Source organism: Ylistrum balloti, unplaced genomic scaffold (assembly GCF_031769215.1).
Source record: "Ylistrum balloti isolate Yb309-2 unplaced genomic scaffold, AGI_CSIRO_Ybal_v1 Utg369846, whole genome shotgun sequence".
Classification (NCBI taxonomy): domain Eukaryota; kingdom Metazoa; phylum Mollusca; class Bivalvia; order Pectinida; family Pectinidae; genus Ylistrum; species Ylistrum balloti.
The window spans coordinates 862,321-885,649 of NW_026782001.1; the positions used below are offsets into that span (position 1 = coordinate 862,321).

General features: G+C 36.7%; 2 protein-coding genes across 4 annotated transcripts in view; one reads left to right on the plus strand and one right to left on the minus strand.

The window, feature by feature from the left end:
* Window positions 1–5,709: 5,709 nt before the first annotated feature.
* LOC132545412 (cholecystokinin receptor type A-like) lies at window positions 5,710–6,849 on the plus strand. Its single transcript, XM_060209102.1, has one exon. It carries the CDS (start codon window positions 5,710–5,712, stop codon window positions 6,847–6,849), a length of 1,140 nt encoding a protein of 379 aa, XP_060065085.1.
* A 13,120-nt stretch (window positions 6,850–19,969) lies between these two features.
* Window positions 19,970–23,329, minus strand: part of LOC132545388 (extracellular serine/threonine protein kinase four-jointed-like) — a 73,718-nt gene continuing 70,358 nt past the window's right edge. For all 3 annotated transcript variants that reach the window (XM_060209069.1, XM_060209070.1, XM_060209071.1), the window contains one exon: window positions 19,970–23,269. In XM_060209069.1, coding sequence (XP_060065052.1) covers window positions 22,828–23,269 — 442 coding nt within the window. In that variant the 3' untranslated portion in view covers window positions 19,970–22,827. The remainder of the gene's footprint in view (window positions 23,270–23,329) is intronic.

The window sequence follows — 23,329 nt, forward strand, 5'->3', positions numbered from 1 at the left end:
GTGGTCTGGCCTTGATTGCACGTCTAAATCAGAATTCATCAAAACATTTTAAGCTATAATTGTTGATAGAAATACGTTTGATTGTAGCAGAATGTACGGGATTTTAATATTCCTTATCTTTATTTCCAAACACAGCTCGCTAAAACCTTCGTCAGAATAATTAGATATACATACATGAAAAAAATGATCAGTCTTCCTTGGTAGATACTTTTGAAAAAAATTTCCTATTTGTGAACATTTATTCTGTATTTTAATCCACTTATTTTATTTGTATCTTCGAAGAAATGACGTGATGAAATATAAACACAATCTTCCAGTCTTTTGATATGGACGTTTTTATGAAACACAGTTGGATAGAATGGTTTGAATTCCTAAATCAATGTCCATTTGAGCGAGGTGAGTATTTACACAGCCAGGGCTATTCAGTACCCACTGGAAAAAACATGATAAGGAAAATAAGGATTGCTGGAGATTTCACGTCAACATGTTTTTATAGCGTCTCGGGTTTATCGATATTTCAGTTATTGCGTAATATCATCAACGCTGCAGAGGAAGGCATCTCCTTCATTATAAAAGGTATAACAAGCAGACGAATCTGTCCTGATAAAAGATAATGACATATGATACAGTGACCAATTAAAAATCAGAAAACTGGGACTAACAGATATGTAGTGTATATTTAATAGAGTCCTTAGTTCTAAACATATTCAGGAATGTTACCAATACTGTCTTCTGATACCAAGTTTAAACAACATGGGTTAATTGTTAATTTTGGTATACAAAATATACATGTCGGAACTAATTGTGACGCTCTGTTGACTGACTTGGTTTTGTTTTCATACAGGGCTGATTTTATCGTAAAGTTGATTAAAACAGGTTTCAAAGACCTTGTCAATATCAGGTGTATCAATGACGCCTTGTATTTAGATAGCAAGAGCTTTACTGTTTGATTATGTTCATCGTGCATACCCTATCAGAATTGGAAATCAATAACACAACAGATTCTTCCACTTCAGCCGCTCATCCTCAATGTTTTCCTCCAACGAAACATGGAAAGTTTTCAACCAAACTATATGATAATCGTGATTGTTCCAAGTCCCCTTACTTTTTAATTTTCCATTTCTGGAGAACAACATCCCTGCCTCCTGTCACAGTTGATTCCGGATATTCGAGGACCTGTTCCCATTATCACGAATTTCGTACAAACTCGTAACAAGGGTCTCAAAAGATACAAGAGGAAGCTTTAGGTCAACTCTAGTTAGTGCTCTCATTAAAACAAAATTCTGTTCCTTTTTGTGATATGACGCTGGATATGTTTGATGCTCGTTAGTTTGTCTGTTGGTTCCGTTGTGTGATATGACGCTGGATATGTTTGATGCTCGTTAGTTTGTCTGTTGGTTCCGTTGTGTGATATGACGCTGGATATGTTTGATGCTCGTTAGTTTGTCTGTTGGTTCCGTTGTGTGGTATGACGCTGGATATGTTTGATGCTCGTTAGTTTGTCTGCTGTTCCTTTTTGTGATATGACGCTGGATATGTTTGATGCTCGTTAGTTTGTCTGTTGGTTCCGTTCTGTGATATGACGCTGGATATGTTTGATGCTCGTTAGTTTGTCTGTTGGTTCCGTTGTGTGATATGACGCTGGATATGTTTGATGCTCGTTAGTTTGTCTGATGGTTCCGTTGTGTGATATGACGCTGGATATGTTTGATGCTCGTTAGTTTGTCTGCTGTTCCTTTTTGTGATATGACCGTTGTGTGATATGAAGCTGGACATGTTTGATGTTCGTTAGTTTGCCTGTTAGTTCCGTTGTGTGATATGAAGCTGTACATGTTTGATGCTCGTTAGTTTTGCCTGTTTATTTCTCTGTTGATATGAAGCTGGGCATGTTTGATGCTCGTTAGTTTGCCTTTTGGTTCCGTTGTGTGATACGAAGCTGGACATGTTTGATGCTCGTTAGTTTGCCTGTTAGTTCCGTTGTGTGATATGCTGGATATGTTTGTTCCGTTGTGTGATATGACGCTGGATATGTTTGATGCTCGTTAGTTTGTCTGTTGGTTCCGTTGTGTGATATGACGCTGGATATGTTTGATGCGTTGTGTGATATCGTTAGTTTGTCTGCTCTGTTCCTTTGTGTGATATGACGCTGGATATGTTTGATGCTCGTTAGTTTGTCTGTTGGTTCCGTTGTGTGATATGACGCTGGATATGTTTGATGCTCGTTAGTTTGTCTGCTGGTTCCTTTGTGTGATATGACGCTGGATATGTTTGATGCTCGTTAGTTTGTCTGTTGGTTCCTTTATGTGATATGACGCTGGATATGTTTGATGCTCGTTAGTTTGTCTGTTGGTTCCGTTGTGTGATATGACGCTGGATATGTTTGATGCTCGTTAGTTTGTCTGTTGGTTCCGTTGTGTGATATGACGCTGGATATGTTTGATGCTCGTTAGTTTTGCTGCTGTTCCTTTTTGTGATATGACGCTGGATATGTTTGATGCTCGTTAGTTTGTCTGTTGGTTCCGTTGTGTGATATGACGCTGGATATGTTTGGTGCTCGTTAGTTTGTCTGCTGTTCCTTTTTGTGATATTACGCTGGATATGTTTGATGCTCGTTAGTTTGTCTGTTGGTTCCGTTGTGTGATATGACGCTAGATATGTTTGGTGCTCGTTAGTTTGTCTGCTGTTCCTTTTTGCGATATGACGCTGGATATGTTTGATGATCGTTAGTTTTGCTGCTGTTCCTTTTTGTGATATGACGCTGGCTATGTTTGATGCTCGTTAGTTTGTCTGTTGGTTCCGTTGTGTGATATGACGCTGGATATGTTTGATGCTCGTTAGTTTGTCTGTTGGTTCCGTTGTGTGATATGACGCTGGATATGTTTGATGCTCGTTAGTTTGTCTGATGGTTCCGTTGTGTGATATGACGCTGGATATGTTTGATGCTCGTTAGTTTGTCTGTTGGTTCCGTTGTGTGATATGACGCTGGATATGTTTGATGCTCGTTAGTTTGTCTGCTGTTCCTTTTTGTGATATGACGCTGGATATGTTTGATGCTCGTTAGTTTGTCTGTTGGTTCCGTTGTGTGATATGACGCTGGATATGTTTGATGCTCGTTAGTTTGTCTGCTGTTCCTTTTTGTGATATGACGCTGGATATGTTTGATGCTCGTTAGTTTGTCTGTTGGTTCCGTTGTGTGATATGACGCTGGATATGTTTGATGCTCGTTAGTTTGTCTGCTGTTCCTTTTTGTGATATTACGCTGGATATGTTTGATGCTCGTTAGTTTGTCTGTTGGTTCCGTTGTGTGATATGACGCTGGATATGTTTGATGCTCGTTAGTTTGTCTGCTGTTCCTTTTTGTGATATTACGCTGGATATGTTTGATGCTCGTTAGTTTGTCTGCTGTTTCGTTGTTGTATACCTTGTTCTCATTTGAGAACATGACATTACTTACTTAGTCCAATATCTACATAGTGTTTGATGTCGATGACTCTCCCGGAACATCTGGTCTTATTCCCCTAGTACTTTGTTCAACTTGTGTCCTAGTTTGATTTAATTTACGTTACGAAAAATTAATATGTCCACATCTTGTTATGTTGTCATAATATGTTGATTATCAAATTTTTTATTTGTTTGTTTTCATTTATGGAATTATTCAAAACAGTAATGTTTCATTATAAAAATATTGTAGTAATTTTCAGTTTTAATCACAGCTTCTATAGCAGTTGGTAATCATACCGGATGAGTGGTTCATTTCGAGACAGTCTCGGTTACTAAGAGTAAAGCGAAACTACGTGTACATACTTATCAAATTAATGTATGTCGTATGTCCGTTGAACTTCTGTGCACTGTATGCACTAATGAATGATACATGTTCTCATCATCGGTCAATAGTTCATTGGAACTAGTTATTATCAACCATTAGCTCTTTTCAAAATTAAGCAGATTTACAGTAACAACGGAGATACATTGACGTGCCTCCGGAAAACAAACTGACTCACTCAGCACTATAGATTTGAGTTATAAGTACTTGTGGAAAAAAAAGAAAAAAAGAGAAAAAAAAAAAAAAAAAACAGAAAGAAACATGAAGAAAATATTTGAATGATTTGAAGTTTAATTCTACACTCCCACAGCAGCAAAGACGGGAGACATTCATGATAGTGCCTCTCGGATAGTGTTTTTTTTGTTTGTTTGTAAATAAACAGCCTATCACATAATGATAATCTATATAGTGTGATTTGCCTTGATGATACTGTTCAAAACATGCAAAAATATTTCAAATAACAAACATGAAAAGGATAGTACTTGGTATTTGATTACAGATAATATTTTTGTCACACTTTATAGATACGTACTTACCTATAGAAAGATGGTTCACGTGTCTATTTTCTACAACCTTTACCACTCATATTTTACAGGGTGATATCAAGTATTTATGTAGTGTAACGACGTCAAAAAGTTATCAACAATAGGCGTTATCGATTGTATTGAATTCAATGTTGCATCCTGAAGTTTGCAATATAACTTACCTGTAACCACGAGGTTTTACTTTTTAAAGACACTTAATCTCTGTGATATATCTGTCCTCTTTACACAGAGGTGATCGATTATATCATTATTTAGTTTAATAGTGTTTGTCAGATTTTGTTTCACTAAAAACAAACATCATCTTTTATCTTCATGTTAGCTTGTATTTTAACACCTACATGTCCATCCCTTCCGTTTGAAAACAGATAGAATTCATATAAATGGCTACTGAATGACATGTTCATCCTGCAGGTCAAATTTTATTGGAAGGAAGTGCGCGAACACATCTGTCACTGTCTGTCTCTGATAACAATGATAAAAGCCTAGTACACTAAAGCTACAGGATGGAAGGTTATTGGGTACAATAACTTTATGAAATAACCGAATGGCCATGTGAGTTTCAAAGCATCAGATACGTGAACCATTTACACATCATCATCTACAGCCACTGAAGAGTGCTATTTTTCGTCTCTTTTATACTTACTTGTTTATGTATCGATCAGTGCATTTCTTATCATATGTCAGTTTCGCGGAAAGAAAATGCACACCGAGATGCCTGAAATTAACTAGGTGTTTTCTCACCTATCCTGCTTGTCTGAACTTTGTCACGGATCCTATCACTACTATTACCTTGAAATAACACTAGATCACCTTCCTGTGCTAATGGGTCATTCAACCATTAACAATCTTGGTTTTTCCTGACTGATGTGACGTCATATCGTATCAATTTCATCCATATAAATCATTTAAATAGCATAAATTTATCCGAGTATGGAGCAGACGGATACGCACGTGCTGTGAATACTAAAGACGATTTGATATGGATGGCCTCCATTTTCTGTTGTAATCATTTTAAAATAATAATTTATATATGTCCTCTGGGATAATCGTATGTAGCGGCGTGTTATCAGAGGGGTGTGTAGCGTATTGTGTAACATATGCTCTCGTTTTGCCATTGAGTAGAGAATAATTCATTCAGTATACTAAACAGTGGATTCGGTCATGTTGTGTATTAACTTTCGTTATTTAACTGTAAAAGGATATTTTTGCATTAGCATATTATCATGCTCCAATTGACGTTGTGAAGAAAACAGGAGACCGAATATAACAATGTGACATCCGGGTTTCTGTCAGAGCATACAAAAGTTATCTGTGTGTAAAGTTGACAGCAAAACAGCAAGGATGAACCATAGTCCATTGCAAGTAAGCAACAACACACTAACATTACATGAAATAGAATGGCAGGATTTTGTGAAGAAGGACATACCACTGACTGTGTTTCTGTCCAGTCTGAGTGTCATTGGCACTCTGGGAAATGTTATGGTCATTTTGACCGTAGGCCGACGTGACAGATGGCGAAACTATAGAATACTCATTCAATGTCTAGCCTTTGTTGACTTGCTGAGCTGTTTTTTCAGTATTCCTGGTTACATAGCACTGTCTCGTTTCCGGTACTCCATCGAATCGGATGTGTTTTGTCGAGGTACGACAATGTTTCATATATTTGTTGGAGCTTTTTCAGTAGACTTGTTGTGTTTTATAGCAATAGAAAGATTCCGGAAAACATGCAGGCCATTGAAAGAGGACTTCAGTTTAATGCGAGTAAAGTTAGTTTGTATCTGTTTGGCAGGATTTAACATAGCATTGGCTACACTGGGACTTTTTACCTTCAGTTCCCAACGTATCATGGTGGGTAATCTTATTGGTCACAGCTGTTTGATAAACAAAGAAGGAACATTTGCTAAAATATTCAGCCAGATAATAATCCTGTTTCTCTTCCTTAAAATAATTGTGTGTACAGTATTGTATTGTATAATAGGAAGGACCCTTTTACAACACAGAAAACACCGACCTCACATGGTGCCGTTTAGATATCAAAATTCAACAATTAAGAACATGTCATGTGATCACAATCAGGATCAGTCAATGGAAAGAAACAACGCATGTAGTGTACGAAGAATGTCCTTAAAAAGTGTGACAAGCTCCGATCTGAATTCTTCCTTTCAAAATCATGGATCGACGAGACATATAAGTTCGAATTTGAGCGGGAAAACCCTGTACACAAAAAGCGCTAAGATTTCCTTCATGTTTCTCATGTGTACTTGCTTGTCATTTTTATCTTTCGTACCCGTTTTGGTGATAAGATGTATCGAGAGCTTTGATTGGCAGCTGAGAGCGGATATGTTTAAATATCTTGGTTCAATGGCGGGAGTTCTTTACCGATTCCATGTCCTGAACCACGTGATTAATCCGATAGTATATTGCTTGACCAACAGCAATTTTAGACGAGACTGTACTGACTTATGTAAATACCGGAGGTAATACACGTGACCTTCGGAACATGAACATAGGAAGTGTTGGATATTTTCTAGAAGATTTGAACGTAAAAATGCATACTCAAACAGACTCCAATTTCGTTTTCAACGTTAAAAAACGAGAACAATCCCTTCGTCTACAAAATGTATAAAAACATCATATATCCTGATATTAAAAATCTGTGTTCGTTGTAACGGTTTATTGATTCGTGAAGACTTTCTAGCAAAAGATTACCCACGAAATCAGATAAATTGATTTCTGCTTAAGAAAGTGATTGACCGATGTGCACTTATAATTGCGTCTTTCATAATTTTCGTTCAACAACAAAATATGGACAGGTGTGTCTGTGCTTCAGTTGATATCGACATTTCAAAAGACATTTTATCGTGTACATGCATGGTAAAGACAGTTACATGTAAAAAGTTTTATTTAAATGCAATTCAGTGAAAACATTAATACAAGCCTTACATCCTTCATCTTTCAACATGGGAAATACTTTATATGTATACTAACGTATAAGATGTTGTTAATTAAAATCTTGTGAAATCGATTTGAATGGTTTGTTTTTCTTTTTGGATTTTTAAGTATGACATAGGATACACAAGGTGTAGTTAAATCTTGTGATTGGTAGCATATTTCTGTTCTTTGCTGCTTCATATATTTAATGAAAATGGATCACAGGAAGTGTGATGGCATGAAGGAGACTGATGAGCTCATTGTATGGCTGGTGAAAGTGTAAATATCAAATCCCTTGCAATAATGTGGTATCAGCCATTGAGAAAACATGGAGATTGTTCTAGTTACAACACGGTTACATTCAGTGACAAAACAGTGAAACTCTTCTAGTTACAACACGGTTACAGACAGTGACAAAACAGTGTGACTCTTCTAGTTACAAAACGGTTACAGTCAGTGACAAAACAGTGAAACTCTTCTAGTTACAACACGGTTACAGACAGTGACAAAACAGTGTGACTCTTCTAGTTACAAAACGGTTACAGACAGTGACAAAACAGTGAGACTTTTCTAGTTACAAAACGGTTACAGACAGTGACAAAACAGTGAGACTTTTCTAGTTACAAAACGGTTACAGTCAGTGAAAAAACAGTGAGACTTTTCTAGTTACAAAACGGTTACAGACAGTGACAAAACAGTGAGACTTTTCTAGTTACAAAACGGTTACAGCCAGTGACAAAACTGAAGACCGTTCTAGTTATAACAAGGATTGTACAAAAGACACACAAGATTATACTCAGTGACAGGGAAAAGATAACTGTTCTAGGAATAAGTGACAGGGAAATTGTTCCGGTTTTAACAAGGTCGCTGCCCGTGACGACACATGATAAGATTAGACAGATTGTTCTTACAATCACTGGTAAATTGTTCATTATATGGGGTTTATTCTACTTTGATCGTGTGTACCTCCTACAACCTTTTAGCGTGTGGTCGGGTGGCGCAGTGGTAACGAACACGTCTTTCACCTAGCCGTCTGGGTTAGATTTCCAGAACGGACATGACAAGGAAGTTCAGTAATGTTGCGCAGTGGTAACGAACACGTCTTTCACCTAGCCGTCTGGGTTAGAAGTTCAGTAAGATCCACTGTAGGCTTCCATCCGGGCCAACATCAATGATTAATATTTACTGATATCTTGTTTCGCATTAGTGGTGGGCGGTAAATGTTTGCAGTGTTCGTAGTCGGGTTACAAGCAGTCATATTATCTCTCTGAGTGGAGGCGTGAATGTTCCACTTCCATACAACTTCCAGTACTTAATTGTAATACTTTAAGATAAATCAGAAAAGATAAACTAGCATGCCAGTGTTGTTGATATAAAACTCAAAACCGATGTAAGAAGCACGGGCGGTTCGGACAAGGTGACAAAATGGTTGACGGGTTTAACGATGATGTAACAGAGCCCCTGTAATGGGAGTCACATACCGGATGTGTCCTCTCAGTTATTATTATATTCTTTAAGGAAGGGGTCACGTGTTATCCATAACCTGAATTTTTTTACAATAAATCTGTCGATGATGACACAATAATCAATATCTAATCAGACAGCAGTAATTGAGTTTTTCACGACTCGTACATACTGAGTGTGTAAGCAATGACAAGTGGAGTTAGAGACAGGGATATGTTGAGTTTATAGCTTCTATACATAAATATGTTACGACATTGTTTTTTTCCCTGTATCTATTTCCATAGTGTGTTTGTTTCTCGTTTTTATCAGTACTTGATTTGCCAAACAATAATTTCCAGTAACAGTACACTTAATCCAGCTTTGACTGTAAAAGATTTATCAATGGACACTCTGTACGGTTATAATCAGCAGTCTGCAACTAGGGCGGATTATAGTGAAGCACGTTCGTGGTTCAATTCTACTCATGATTACAAGAATGAGGAAATTACCTTGATATCGCTTTTTAATGTGTTGTGTGACTATATTTAAACCAAGTACACTTGTAGAGCGCACGATTAGACTGGGTTAAGAAGAGATTTGTGTCATTATCTCCGTACATTGTTACACTAGTAGATCAGACGATTAGACTAGGTTAAGAAGAGATTTGTGTCATTATCTCCTTACATTGTTACACTAGTAGATCACACGATTAGACTAGGTTAAGAAGAGATTTGTGTCATTATCTCCGTACATTGTTACACTAGTAGATCACACGATTAGACTAGGTTAAGAAGAGATTTGTGTCATTATCTCCTTACATTGTTACACTAGTAGATCACACGATTAGACTGGGTTAAGAAGAGATTTGTGTCATTATCTCCGTACATTGTTACACTAGTAGATCACACGATTAGACTAGGTTAAGAAGAGATTTGACAAGATTAGACTAGGTTAAGAAGAGATTTGTGTCATTATCTCCGTACATTGTTACACTAGTAGATCACACGATTAGACTAGGTTAAGAAGAGATTTGTGTCATTATCTCCTTACATTGTTACACTAGTAGATCACACGATTAGACTAGGTTAAGAAGAGATTTGTGTCATTATCTCCTTACATTGTTACACTAGTAGATCAGACGATTAGACTAGGTTAAGAAGAGATTTGACAAGATTAGACTGGGTTAAGAAGAGATATGTGTCATTATCTCCTTACATTGTTACACTAGTAGATCACACGATTAGACTGGGTTAAGAAGAGATTTGTGTCATTATCTCCTTACATTGTTACACTAGTAGATCACACGATTAGACTAGGTTAAGAAGAGATTTGTGTCATTATCTCCTTACATTGTTACACTAGTAGATCACACGATTAGACTAGGTTAAGAAGAGATTTGTGTCATTATCTCCTTACATTGTTACACTAGTAGATCACACGATTAGACTGGGTTAAGAAGAGATTTGACAAGATTAGACTAGGTTAAGAAGAGATTTGTGTCATTATCTCCTTACATTGTTACACTAGTAGATCACACGATTAGACTAGGTTAAGAAGAGATTTGTGTCATTATCTCCTTACATTGTTACACTAGTAGATCACACGATTAGACTAGGTTAAGAAGAGATTTGTGTCATTATCTCCTTACATTGTTACTAGTAGATCACACGATTAGACTAGGTGAGATTTGACAAGATTAGACTAGGTTAAGAAGAGATTTGTGTCATTATCTCCTTACATTGTTACAGTAGTAGATCACACGATTAGACTAGGTTAAGAAGAGATTTGTGTCATTATCTCCTTACATTGTTACACTAGTAGATCACACGATTAGACTAGGTTAAGAAGAGATTTGTGTCATTATCTCCTTACATTGTTACACTAGTAGATCACACGATTAGACTAGGTTAAGAAGAGATTTGACAAGATTAGACTAGGTTAAGAAGAGATTTGTGTCATTATCTCCTTACATTGTTACACTAGTAGATCACACGATTAGACTAGGTTAAGAAGAGATTTGACAAGATTAGACTAGGTTAAGAAGAGATTTGTGTCATTATCTCCTTACATTGTTACACTAGTAGATCACACGATTAGACTAGGTTAAGAAGAGATTTGTGTCATTATCTCCTTACATTGTTACAGTAGTAGATCACACGATTAGACTAGGTTAAGAAGAGATTTGACAAGATTAGACTAGGTTAAGAAGAGATTTGTGTCATTATCTCCTTACATTGTTACACTAGTAGATCACACGATTAGACTAGGTTAAGAAGAGATTTGTGTCATTATCTCCTTACATTGTTACACTAGTAGATCACACGATTAGACTAGGTTAAGAAGAGATTTGTGTCATTATCTCCTTACATTGTTACACTAGTAGATCACACGATTAGACTAGGTTAAGAAGAGATTTGTGTCATTATCTCCTTACATTGTTACACTAGTAGATCACACGATTAGACTAGGTTAAGAAGAGATTTGACAAGATTAGACTGGGTTAAGAAGAGATTTGTGTCATTATCTCCTTACATTGTTACACTAGTAGATCACACGATTAGACTAGGTTAAGAAGAGATTTGTGTCATTATCTCCTTACATTGTTACACTAGTAGATCACACGATTAGACTAGGTTAAGAAGAGATTTGTGTCATTATCTCCTTACATTGTTACACTAGTAGATCACACGATTAGACTAGGTTAAGAAGAGATTTGTGTCATTATCTCCTTACATTGTTACACTAGTAGATCACACGATTAGACTAGGTTAAGAAGAGATTTGTGTCATTATCTCCTTACATTGTTACACTAGTAGATCACACGATTAGACTAGGTTAAGAAGAGATTTGTGTCATTATCTCCTTACATTGTTACACTAGTAGATCACACGATTAGACTAGGTTAAGAAGAGATTTGTGTCATTATCTCCTTACATTGTTACACTAGTAGATCACACGATTAGACTAGGTTAAGAAGAGATTTGTGTCATTATCTCCTTACATTGTTACACTAGTAGATCACACGATTAGACTAGGTTAAGAAGAGATTTGTGTCATTATCTCCTTACATTGTTACACTAGTAGATCACACGATTAGACTGGGTTAAGAAGAGATTTGTGTCATTATCTCCTTACATTGTTACACTAGTAGATCACACGATTAGACTAGGTTAAGAAGAGATTTGTGTCATTATCTCCTTACATTGTTACACTAGTAGATCACACGATTAGACTAGGTTAAGAAGAGATTTGTGTCATTATCTCCGTACATTGTTACACTAGTAGATCACACGATTAGACTAGGTTAAGAAGAGATTTGTGTCATTATCTCCTTACATTGTTACACTAGTAGATCACAGATTAGACTAGGTTAAGAAGAGATTTGTGTCATTATCTCCTTACATTGTTACACTAGTAGATCACACGATTAGACTAGGTTAAGAAGAGATTTGTGTCATTATCTCCTTACATTGTTACACTAGTAGATCACACGATTAGACTAGGTTAAGAAGAGATTTGTGTCATTATCTCCTTACATTGTTACACTAGTAGATCACACGATTAGAATAGGTTAAGAAGAGATTTGTGTCATTACATTGTTACACTAGTAGATCACACGATTAGACTAGGTTAAGAAGAGATTTGTGTCATTATCTCCTTACATTGTTACACTAGTAGATCACACGATTAGACTAGGTTAAGAAGAGATTTGTGTCATTATCTCCTTACATTGTTACACTAGTAGATCACACGATTAGACTAGGTTAAGAAGAGATTTGTGTCATTATCTCCTTACATTGTTACACTAGTAGATCACACGATTAGACTAGGTTAAGAAGAGATTTGACAAGATTAGACTAGGTTAAGAAGAGATTTGTGTCATTATCTCCTTACATTGTTACACTAGTAGATCACACGATTAGACTAGGTTAAGAAGAGATTTGACAAGATTAGACTAGGTTAAGAAGAGATTTGTGTCATTATCTCCGTACATTGTTACACTAGTAGATCACACGATTAGACTAGGTTAAGAAGAGATTTGTGTCATTATCTCCTTACATTGTTACACTAGTAGATCACACGATTAGACTAGGTTAAGAAGAGATTTGTGTCATTATCTCCTTACATTGTTACACTAGTAGATCACACGATTAGACTAGGTTAAGAAGAGATTTGTGTCATTATCTCCTTACATTGTTACACTAGTAGATCACACGATTAGACTAGGTTAAGAAGAGATTTGTGTCATTATCTCCTTACATTGTTACACTAGTAGATCACACGATTAGACTAGGTTAAGAAGAGATTTGTGTCATTATCTCCTTACATTGTTACACTAGATTAGACTAGGTTAAGAAGAGATTTGTGTCATTATCTCCTTACATTGTTACACTAGTAGATCACACGATTAGACTAGGTTAAGAAGAGATTTAGACTAGGTTAAGAAGAGAAGATTAGACTAGGTTAAGAAGAGATTTGTGTCATTATCTCCGTACATTGTTACACTAGTAGATCACACGATTAGACTAGGTTAAGAAGAGATTTGTGTCATTATCTCCTTACATTGTTACACTAGTAGATCACACGATTAGACTGGGTTAAGAAGAGATATGTGTATCTTCTTATATTGTTATTGTTACGACGCTTCAGCTGCTAAATAATATATAAGTCAAGGACCCAACTACAGAAAAAAGGATAATGACCCGAGGGAAGGGGCAGAGATTGTTGTACGACTAATTTGTACACTAAACGGCAGGTAATTGGGGATAAGTTAGGGACTTAACTACAGAAAAAAGGATGATGACCTGAGGGAAGGGGCAGAGATTGTTGTACGACAGATAATTGGGGATAAGTCAGGGACTCAACTACAGAAAAACGGATAATGACCCGAGGGAAGGGACAGAGATTGTTATACGACAGATAATTGGGGATAAGTCAGGGACTCAACTACAGAAAAAAGGATAATGACCTGAGGGAAGGGGCAGAGATTGTTGTACGACAGATAATTGGGGATAAGTCAGGGACTCAACTACAGAAAAAAGGATAATGACCTGAGGGAAGGGGCAGAGATTGTTGTACGACAGATAATTGGGGATAAGTCAGGGACCCAACTACAGAAAAAAGGAAAATGACCCGAGGGAAGGGGCAGAGATTGTTGTACGACATGTAATTGGAGATAAGTCAGGGACTCAACTACAGAAAAAAGGATAATGACCCGAGGGAAGGGGCAGAGATTGTTGTACGACAGATAATTGGGGATAAGTCAGGGACCCAACTACAGAAAAAAAGGATAATGACCTGAGGGAAGGGGCAGAGATTGTTGTACGACAGATAATTGGGGATAAGTCAGGGACTCAACTACAGAAAAAAGGATAATGACCTGAGGGAAGGGGCAGAGATTGTTGTACGACAGATAATTGGGGATAAGTCTTTGACTCAACTACAGAAAAAAAAAAGGATAATGACCTGAGGGAAGGGGCAGAGATTGTACACCCAATTTGTACACTAAACGACAGGTAATTGGGGATAAGTCAGGGACTCAACTACAGAAAAAAGGATAATGACCCGAGGGAAGGGGCAGAGATTGTTGTACGACAGATAATTGGGGATAAGTCTTTGACTCAACTACAGAAAAAAAGGATAATGACCCGAGGGAAGGGGCAGAGATTGTTGTACACCCAATTTGTACACTAAACGACAGGTAATTGGGGATAAGTCAGGGACTCAACTACAGAAAAAAGGATAATGACCCGAGGGAAGGGGCAGAGATTGTTGTACGACAGATAATTGGGGATAAGTCTTTGACTCAACTACAGAAAAAAAAAGGATAATGACCCGAGGGAAGGGGCAGAGATTGTTGTACACCCAATTTGTACACTAAACGACAGGTAATTGGGGATAAGTCAGGGACTCAACTACAGAAAAAAGGATAATGACCCGAGGGAAGGGGCAGAGATTGTTGTACGACAGATAATTGGGGATAAGTCTTTGACTCAACTACAGAAAAAAAGGATAATGACCCGAGGGAAGGGGCAGAGATTGTTGTACACCCAATTTGTACACTAAACGACAGGTAATTGGGGATAAGTCAGGGACTCAACTACAGAAAAAAGGATAATGACCCGAGGGAAGGGGCAGAGATTGTTGTACGACAGATAATTGGGGATAAGTCTTTGACTCAACTACAGAAAAAAAAAGGATAATGACCCGAGGGAAGGGGCAGAGATTGTTGTACACCCAATTTGTACACTAAACGACAGGTAATTGGGGATAAGTCAGGGACTCAACTACAGAAAAAAGGATAATGACCCGAGGGAAGGGGCAGAGATTGTTGTACGACAGATAATTGGGGATAAGTCTTTGACTCAACTACAGAAAAAAAAAGGATAATGACCCGAGGGAAGGGGCAGAGATTGTTGTACACCCAATTTGTACACTAAACGACAGGTAATTGGGGATAAGTCAGGGACTCAACTACAGAAAAAAGGATAATGACCCGAGGGAAGGGGCAGAGATTGTTGTACGACAGATAATTGGGGATAAGTCTTTGACTCAACTACAGAAAAAAAGGATAATGACCCGAGGGAAGGGGCAGAGATTGTTGTACACCCAATTTGTACACTAAACGACAGGTAATTGGGGATAAGTCAGGGACTCAACTACAGAAAAAAGGATAATGACCCGAGGGCAGGGGCAGAGATTTTTGTACGACATTTAATTGGGGATAAGTCAGGGACTCAACTACAGAAAAAAGGATAATGACCCGAGGGAAGGGGCAGAGATTGTTGTACGACAGATAATTGGGGATAAGTCTTTGACTCAACTACAGAAAAAAAAAGGATAATGACCCGAGGGAAGGGGCAGAGATTGTTGTACACCCAATTTGTACACTAAACGACAGGTAATTGGGGATAAGTCAGGGACTCAACTACAGAAAAAAGGATAATGACCCGAGGGAAGGGGCAGAGATTGTTGTACGACAGATAATTGGGGATAAGTCTTTGACTCAACTACAGAAAAAAAGGATAATGACCCGAGGGAAGGGGCAGAGATTGTTGTACACCCAATTTGTACACTAAACGACAGGTAATTGGGGATAAGTCAGGGACTCAACTACAGAAAAAAGGATAATGACCCGAGGGAAGGGGCAGAGATTGTTGTACGACAGATAATTGGGGATAAGTCTTTGACTCAACTACAGAAAAAAAAAGGATAATGACCCGAGGGAAGGGGCAGAGATTGTTGTACACCCAATTTGTACACTAAACGACAGGTAATTGGGGATAAGTCAGGGACTCAACTACAGAAAAAAGGATAATGACCCGAGGGAAGGGGCAGAGATTGTTGTACGACAGATAATTGGGGATAAGTCTTTGACTCAACTACAGAAAAAAAGGATAATGACCCGAGGGAAGGGGCAGAGATTGTTGTACACCCAATTTGTACACTAAACGACAGGTAATTGGGGACAAGTCAGGGACTCAACTACAGAAAAAAGGATAATGACCCGAGGGAAGGGGCAGAGATTGTTGTACGACAGATAATTGGGGATAAGTCAGGGACCCAACTACAGAAAAAAGGATAATGACCTGAGGGAAGGGGCAGAGATTGCTGTAAGATAATTGGGGGACTCAACTACAGAAAAAAGGATAATGACCCGAGGGAAGGGGCAGAGATTGTTGTACGACATGTAATTGGAGATAAGTCAGGGACTCAACTACAGAAAAAAGGATAATGACCCGAGGGAAGGGGCAGAGATTGTTATACGACAGGTAATTGGGGATAGGTCTTTGACTCAACTACAGAAAAAAAGGATAATGACCCGAGGGAAGGGGCAGAGATTGTTATACGACAGATAATTGGGGATAAGTCTTTGACTCAACTACAGAATAAATGATACTGACCCGAGGGAAGGGGCAGAGATTGTAGTACGCCTAATTTGTACACTAAACGGCAGGTAATTGGGGATAAGTTAGGGACTTAACTACAGAAAAAAGGATGATGACCTGAGGGAAGGGGCAGAGATTGTTGCACGACAGGTAATTGGGGATAGGTCAGGGACTCAACCACAGAAAAAAAAAACAGGATAATGACCCCAGGGAAGGGGCAGAGATTGTTGTACGACATGTAATTGGAGATAAGTCAGGGACTCAACTACAGAAAAAATGATAACGACCTGTGGGAAGGGGCAGAGATTGTTGTACGACATGTAATTGGAGATAAGTCTGGGACTCAACTACAGAAAAAAAACAGGATAATGACCCGAGGGAAGGGGCAGAGATTGTTGTACGACATGTAATTGGAGATAAGTCAGGGACTCAACTACAGAAAAAATGATAACGACCTGTGGGAAGGGGCAGAGATTGTTGTACGACTGGTAATTGGGGATAAGTCAGGGACTCAACCACAGAAAAAAAAGGATAATGACCCGAGGGAAGGGGTAGAGATTATTGTACGACAGGTAATTGGGGATAGGTCTTTGACTCAACTACAGAAAAAAAGGATAATGACCCGAGGGAAGGGGCAGAGATTGTTATACGACAGGTAATTGGGGATAGGTCTTTGACTCAACTACAGAAAAAAAGGATAATGACCCGAGGGAAGGGGCAGAGATTGTTGTACGACAGGTAATTGGGGATAGGTCTTTGACTCAACTACAGAAAAAAAGGATAATGACCTGAAGAAAGGGGTAGAGATTATTGTACACCAAATTTTTACACTAAATGACATGTAATTGGGGATGGACAGAAATAATAGTCACCTACCCAGGCTGAGTACAGGTGTTCAAGGGTAAGTAATGCAGTATTATATTACAGGTTTTTTTTTTATAATGTTCTGTATATTATGCGTCTGATTACTAACTTGGCTTTTCAACGGCTTGGTATCAGATTTTTTTGGCAGACACGCAATTTCCTTCTTAAACTGACAAAGCTCGATATTGCCGTAACATTTGACCAAATCCACCCTGTATCGACTTTCACTTACACAAGTTAGTTCATTTTTAAAGTATGTTTGGCCACAAAAAGAAGACCTACATAGTCAGTGGAATAACAAGAAAAATATGTGCTTGATTCAAAAATGTCTACTATGTCTACTGTCTTCATAGAAACGTTGCAAAATCGTTTAATTTCTTTTACAGATATATCGATGTCGCTGAATAACAAGACATTTATCAACCACGTCCATCGTATATATCCATTAGACTTGGGAAACAAGGACATAACAGACTCTTCTACATCAGCCGCTTATCTCAATCTTTTCCTACAACAAAACCAACATGGACAGCTTTCCACCAAGCTGTATGATAAGCGTGATGATTTCAATGTCCCTATTATGAATTTTCCATTTCTGGATAGCATTACCCTGCGTTCCCAACCTATAGTGTTTTCATGTCGCAGTTGATAAAATATTCAAGGGCCTGCTTCCACTAAGTTCCATTCAGTCGTTAACTGACAGATAACCTCGCAACACAAGGTTTCCAAATATGTAGATTGATGCAAATTATGATGCAGTACGGTTGTCATAGTGATCTCACTGAGAATCATTTTATTTCTTTGTGCGATAGGACACTGTGCGTGTTTGATGCACGTTCGTTTGCCTGTTGGTTCCGTTGTTGTATACCTAGTTTTCATTTGAGAACATGACATTAGTTTGCTGAATTGACCAAGATTTACATGGCGAATATCGTCGATGAAACCGAAGACACTTAATCTTCCGGAACACCTGGTCCTTATTTTCCATGTAATTTTTCAGTTGCATCCGTGTACATTTTTCTTTTGTTGACATCTTCCCCACGTTTTATTGAAGTTGAGTTTGGGTTATTATCTTGAGATGCTGGTATATTCTTTCGTTTTTAAGGAAAGAAATTGAAAATATAAAGCTTAGTCGTCTGTTACGACCATGCACTGGTGCAAATTTTAGGCGTTCCCATACACGTGATTGATGCATGGTAGTGTACAGGTCGGGTGACTTAAACATCCTTACATAAGATGGATTTATGTAGAATCGCTGTTCAATAATAGTGTTGTAAGGACTATTTGAAACTATATAAATAAAATTACATACATTTTGCGTCCAAATTCGGATGAATCGAAATATTTTTCACTGTCACTTGAATTTCGAGATAACGAATTTCAACTGTATGTGCATAGTTTTGAATAAAGGGTTGTGAAGTCAATGAATCCAGTAGAAAGAATGCAGGTCCGTAATAATGTTTTCATTTGTGACAGATGCACGCATATGCAAATTATGAACACTTGTCTGGTTAAGAAATTTGGCGTTTTGGAACTTAGGTCTATATGTAGTGGCTTTCGTTTGTATTTTTTACACTCCTCAGCGGTCTTACACGCAATCATAATCCAGTTCTAGTGTAGTTTGGAACCAGAACGATGATGTTTTTGTTCGGGTATAATGCTTAAAGAATATTTTTGAAAACATAATGCTTTAACGGTTGGAAGATTATCTTACACAAAACGAAATACATAGTGTGTGTACATGTCTTCGCCACGTCGTTAATAAAATTTAAAACTATTATATGCTTTTACAAAACGAAAGAGCTAATTATTTGGATTTTTTGCCATCGAATCTGACACAGTCGTTTTTTGTGCTGTGACGGTTAAAGACTGAGCGAATTTCAATACCAACGAAGATGCCTTATGCAAATTACATATGTCATTCTATGATCATGAGGTCATGGATTCACGTGCGCAACTCACATGCAAATTAGGACAAAGCCCGGATGCTGATGAAAATGGCTGTTCGGAGCGGATACAATTTATTATGGAAAGCTATCTAGTAATTGAAATGGTATTGGTAAGGTTCGTGATGTTGGATAATCGCGATCATCATATCAATTTCATTTCCTCGAATTACTTTCAGGATGTATAATTGTATTAATTGTTATCAAGTTCATGAATTATTAAGCATGACAGCACGCAGAGTCATAGTGCATAATCTTGTAATATCGCACTTCTGATTCGATACCTTATGATCCAGATTAACTCGCATATTGGTCGCCAATCTATTACTTTTACAGCTGAAGGATTTCTTTTCGTTAACTTACACATAACTTTACAAATTTACCATCTTTTTCACCATCCAGAAATGTTTGAAATGATCCTCATGCTTAAATATAAGTGATCTTTGGGCGAGAATAGGCTGGTGACCAGTAGCGAGTATAACACTGAGGAAAACATGTCCGTGACTTATGATAACTAATTTACACAAATTTTCACAAAAGAATTTTATTCTTCAATATTTTTTTAAAATCTCAACAATTTCATTCAACATATACAAATAATTTATATGACATAAAACATTACTGTAGTAAAATTGTTAAAACAAAAATGTTACAGTAGACAAATGCAGGTTGTTTTTTTAGATTTATAGATTTATACTGTATGTATGTGAAATGGTTTAGTTAGGTAATTCATTAAATCTTTCTCTGAAGTCTTTATTTTAAAAAACGAAACTTTTTAATGTGCTATTATTGAAAACAAAAATAAATTTGAAAAATAATCATCAGTTTGTTACATTGGACAAATATGATATTTTGAAAAAAAAATTATTACACTTTTCATAGTCACACTCTTGATCTGGGCAGGGATGTGTATGATGAATTCTGTTATATGTCCCAGATCTAGTCTATCTTCTTCAAAGAAGAAAACAAACTAGTACTTTTCAATTAAGATAAAATTGATAAAAATGTATCATGAATGTTCCTGTGATATTTAGATATAAACCAAATACTTGTCCTGTATATAGATAAATAGTACCTATGTACAATGGATTTCACTAATCTTCATTGTCTCAGGTTTCAGTATTTTGCGGCATGGTACATTTTCAGATGTGAACACAATTATTTCTTTTTTGTCCTTTACTACACTGAATGGGAAGTTCAGAAAATTAAAATGAGAAATAAGTGAATATCACAATAGATTCTGTTTGGATTTCTTTCAGTAAGAATTTTTCTAATGAAAAATATGTCACATGGTGAAAATGACCTATACATTACGTAATTGATATCATAATGATTTGGATTTCTTATATTCTGATTAATGTCATCTTTAAAATGGTTGGGTTGAAGTGATCACGTAATACAATATCAAACAAGCTGGATTTCTTCATATTATGAACGTGTTCAATAGTTACAAATAAAACTGTCAAATAAATTGTGCTGAAAATATTGACAAGACCAGTTGAAAAGTTTTCTTCAACATTCATTTATATCTTTTCCTGTAGAATTTTCAGTTAGATAATTTGAATGCGGATAAGAAGCTTTAAAATTTTTGAATTCCTCATTTTTGAATCAGCTGAGCGAATGAAAAGTAATATTTGCACTTAGTGCAGTGAATTTTAAACACCAAACCAGTTGTTAAAAAGAAGTATTCACTGAAATGCACAGAATGGCCCCAAGAAAACAGTTCTGTATTTTTTATTAACATTAGACACACTATGTTTACAGCAAATGATTATGAACAACTATTTGCTGCATGACATCTCCAACAATTAGAAATAAAGTGTTTGACTATGTTGGTGTAAAGAACATATATGAAGCTTTTTAAAGAGTAACACTTATCTTAAAGATGCTTTTTGAAATTCTAGTTTGGAACTGAAAGCACATTCCTTGTGAAAATATATGATTTGACTAGCACAGTACAAAGACATATCTACACTATTAGCTGAGTTATCTCCCTTGTTCCTCAATAACTTCCAATTATCATCAATTACAGAAGAGTTTCCTCCACTTGATTGAGAGTTTTTGTGTTATGTTATATTCTTTAAAATCTTTTTCTGGAACTTGATGAATGTATTTATACTATTTTGCTATAGATTCAATAAAAACCTCTAATAATAAGCATTAGCTAACAGGTCAAATGTGGTATATTTCTTAGGTTTATGGATTTCTTACATTTTACAATATCATCCCACATTAATGGTGCCCATTTGTGATTTATTCTATTCAGGGGTCATTGTCTTGTTTAAAGGAAATTGTTCAAACCTAATTTTGATAGAATTTCTTGTTTTGGGGTTTTGAATCTTCAGATTGTTCTCCAATTTAGGTAGATAACTTGGATGTTTTCCAAAGAGCATCTTCATACTTTAGGGCATATAGCTAACAAAGTCAAGACAAAAAAAAAATCATCTCAAGTGCAGATTTTGTAGTAATCATAATAAGCAACAAGTATGTGTTAAAACTTGGTTCACACAAAATAGAATCTATTGGCATCAATTTTCTTTACTGAAAGCCTTTTAAAGTTTATTTTCGTTGCAATGCAGTATAGAACATAATTAATTGATAGTTTGAAAAAAAATATCACAGTTTCAATAATGCAACCAGGACCAGTTGTACAAAGCATCAACAGCTTTACACTTTTTTTTAAAAAGATTGAGTTACCTTATCATATCAGAACTAAAGATGGTATGTCGATAAGGATGACATTGAATTTATGAAGATGAGACGTTATTTTCAACATTTTACATAAAAAAAGTTGGAACACCAATTTCAATTCATGTAGTCAAGGGTGTAATTTAAGACTCCGGTGTATTGAGCTATCACTTCAGCATAAAATTTGATTTACAAAGTTTTTTTCATGTATGTATTGGGAATATTAATACAAGTTAAACAACAATAACAGGTTTCGAGTATGTTTCTTCAATTTTATCAGATTCTCGTCGGCTTGTTTCATCCTTCTTGGGATTCATTAAGACCAGGTTCTGATGACGAGGTCCTGATGAAGCATGGGAAGAGCAAAACATGTTGATGAGTATCAAATAGAATTGAAGAAATATACTTGGAACCTGTGGTTGTTTACCTTCTTTTGATCTACACTACGACACAAACACCTTGCGTATCTTCAGGTATGCAGTCGGAGAGTAATGGATCCGCCCAATTACAAGTCACGGTGTTGGCTTTACCTCTTGTATCTTATCAGGTGTATTGTTTTAAATCTGAAGACATATCGTGTAAGTACTTTTGATAGTATAATATGTTCTCCATTGTATGTATCCTTTCTGTGTAATGCCAGCAATTCTTGGTACAATTGATTCTGGTTGAATAGAACTTTAATAATTAGTAACGAGTTGTCATCTCAGCTCATTACTCACATTAGAATTACAAGTTTTAACCCAATCAGACACTTCCGATACTCTCTCTTTAAATCTCGTCTGGAAAAGTTTGAAAATGGAATCTTTTGGAAACACATCAAGTAAAGGTTCATGTTTTCTAGCGAACTCCAGAAGTACTTGCTCTGGTTGTAGCATCATATTTAGTCTGACTAGTGATTCCACAATTGTCCTTGGAAATATACAAAAAGTCTGCAGCATGTCACGATGGAATTTGAGAAATTTTTCACCACCATAACCGTTGCCATTGTGATACATCAGATCATAGGCATCTAGAAGACCACTTTCATTGTCTATCAACCAAAGTTTGGAAGTTTTTATAGATTTTCTTAGGTTACGTATATTCTCTGATATAATGCTTGGCTTCTTTTCCTTGTAAGCTGCATCTTGCATGCTGGCAACCCTGTAGGAAATAAAAAAAACATATTGATGTTCCTAGTGCATATCAATGTTACATAAAATC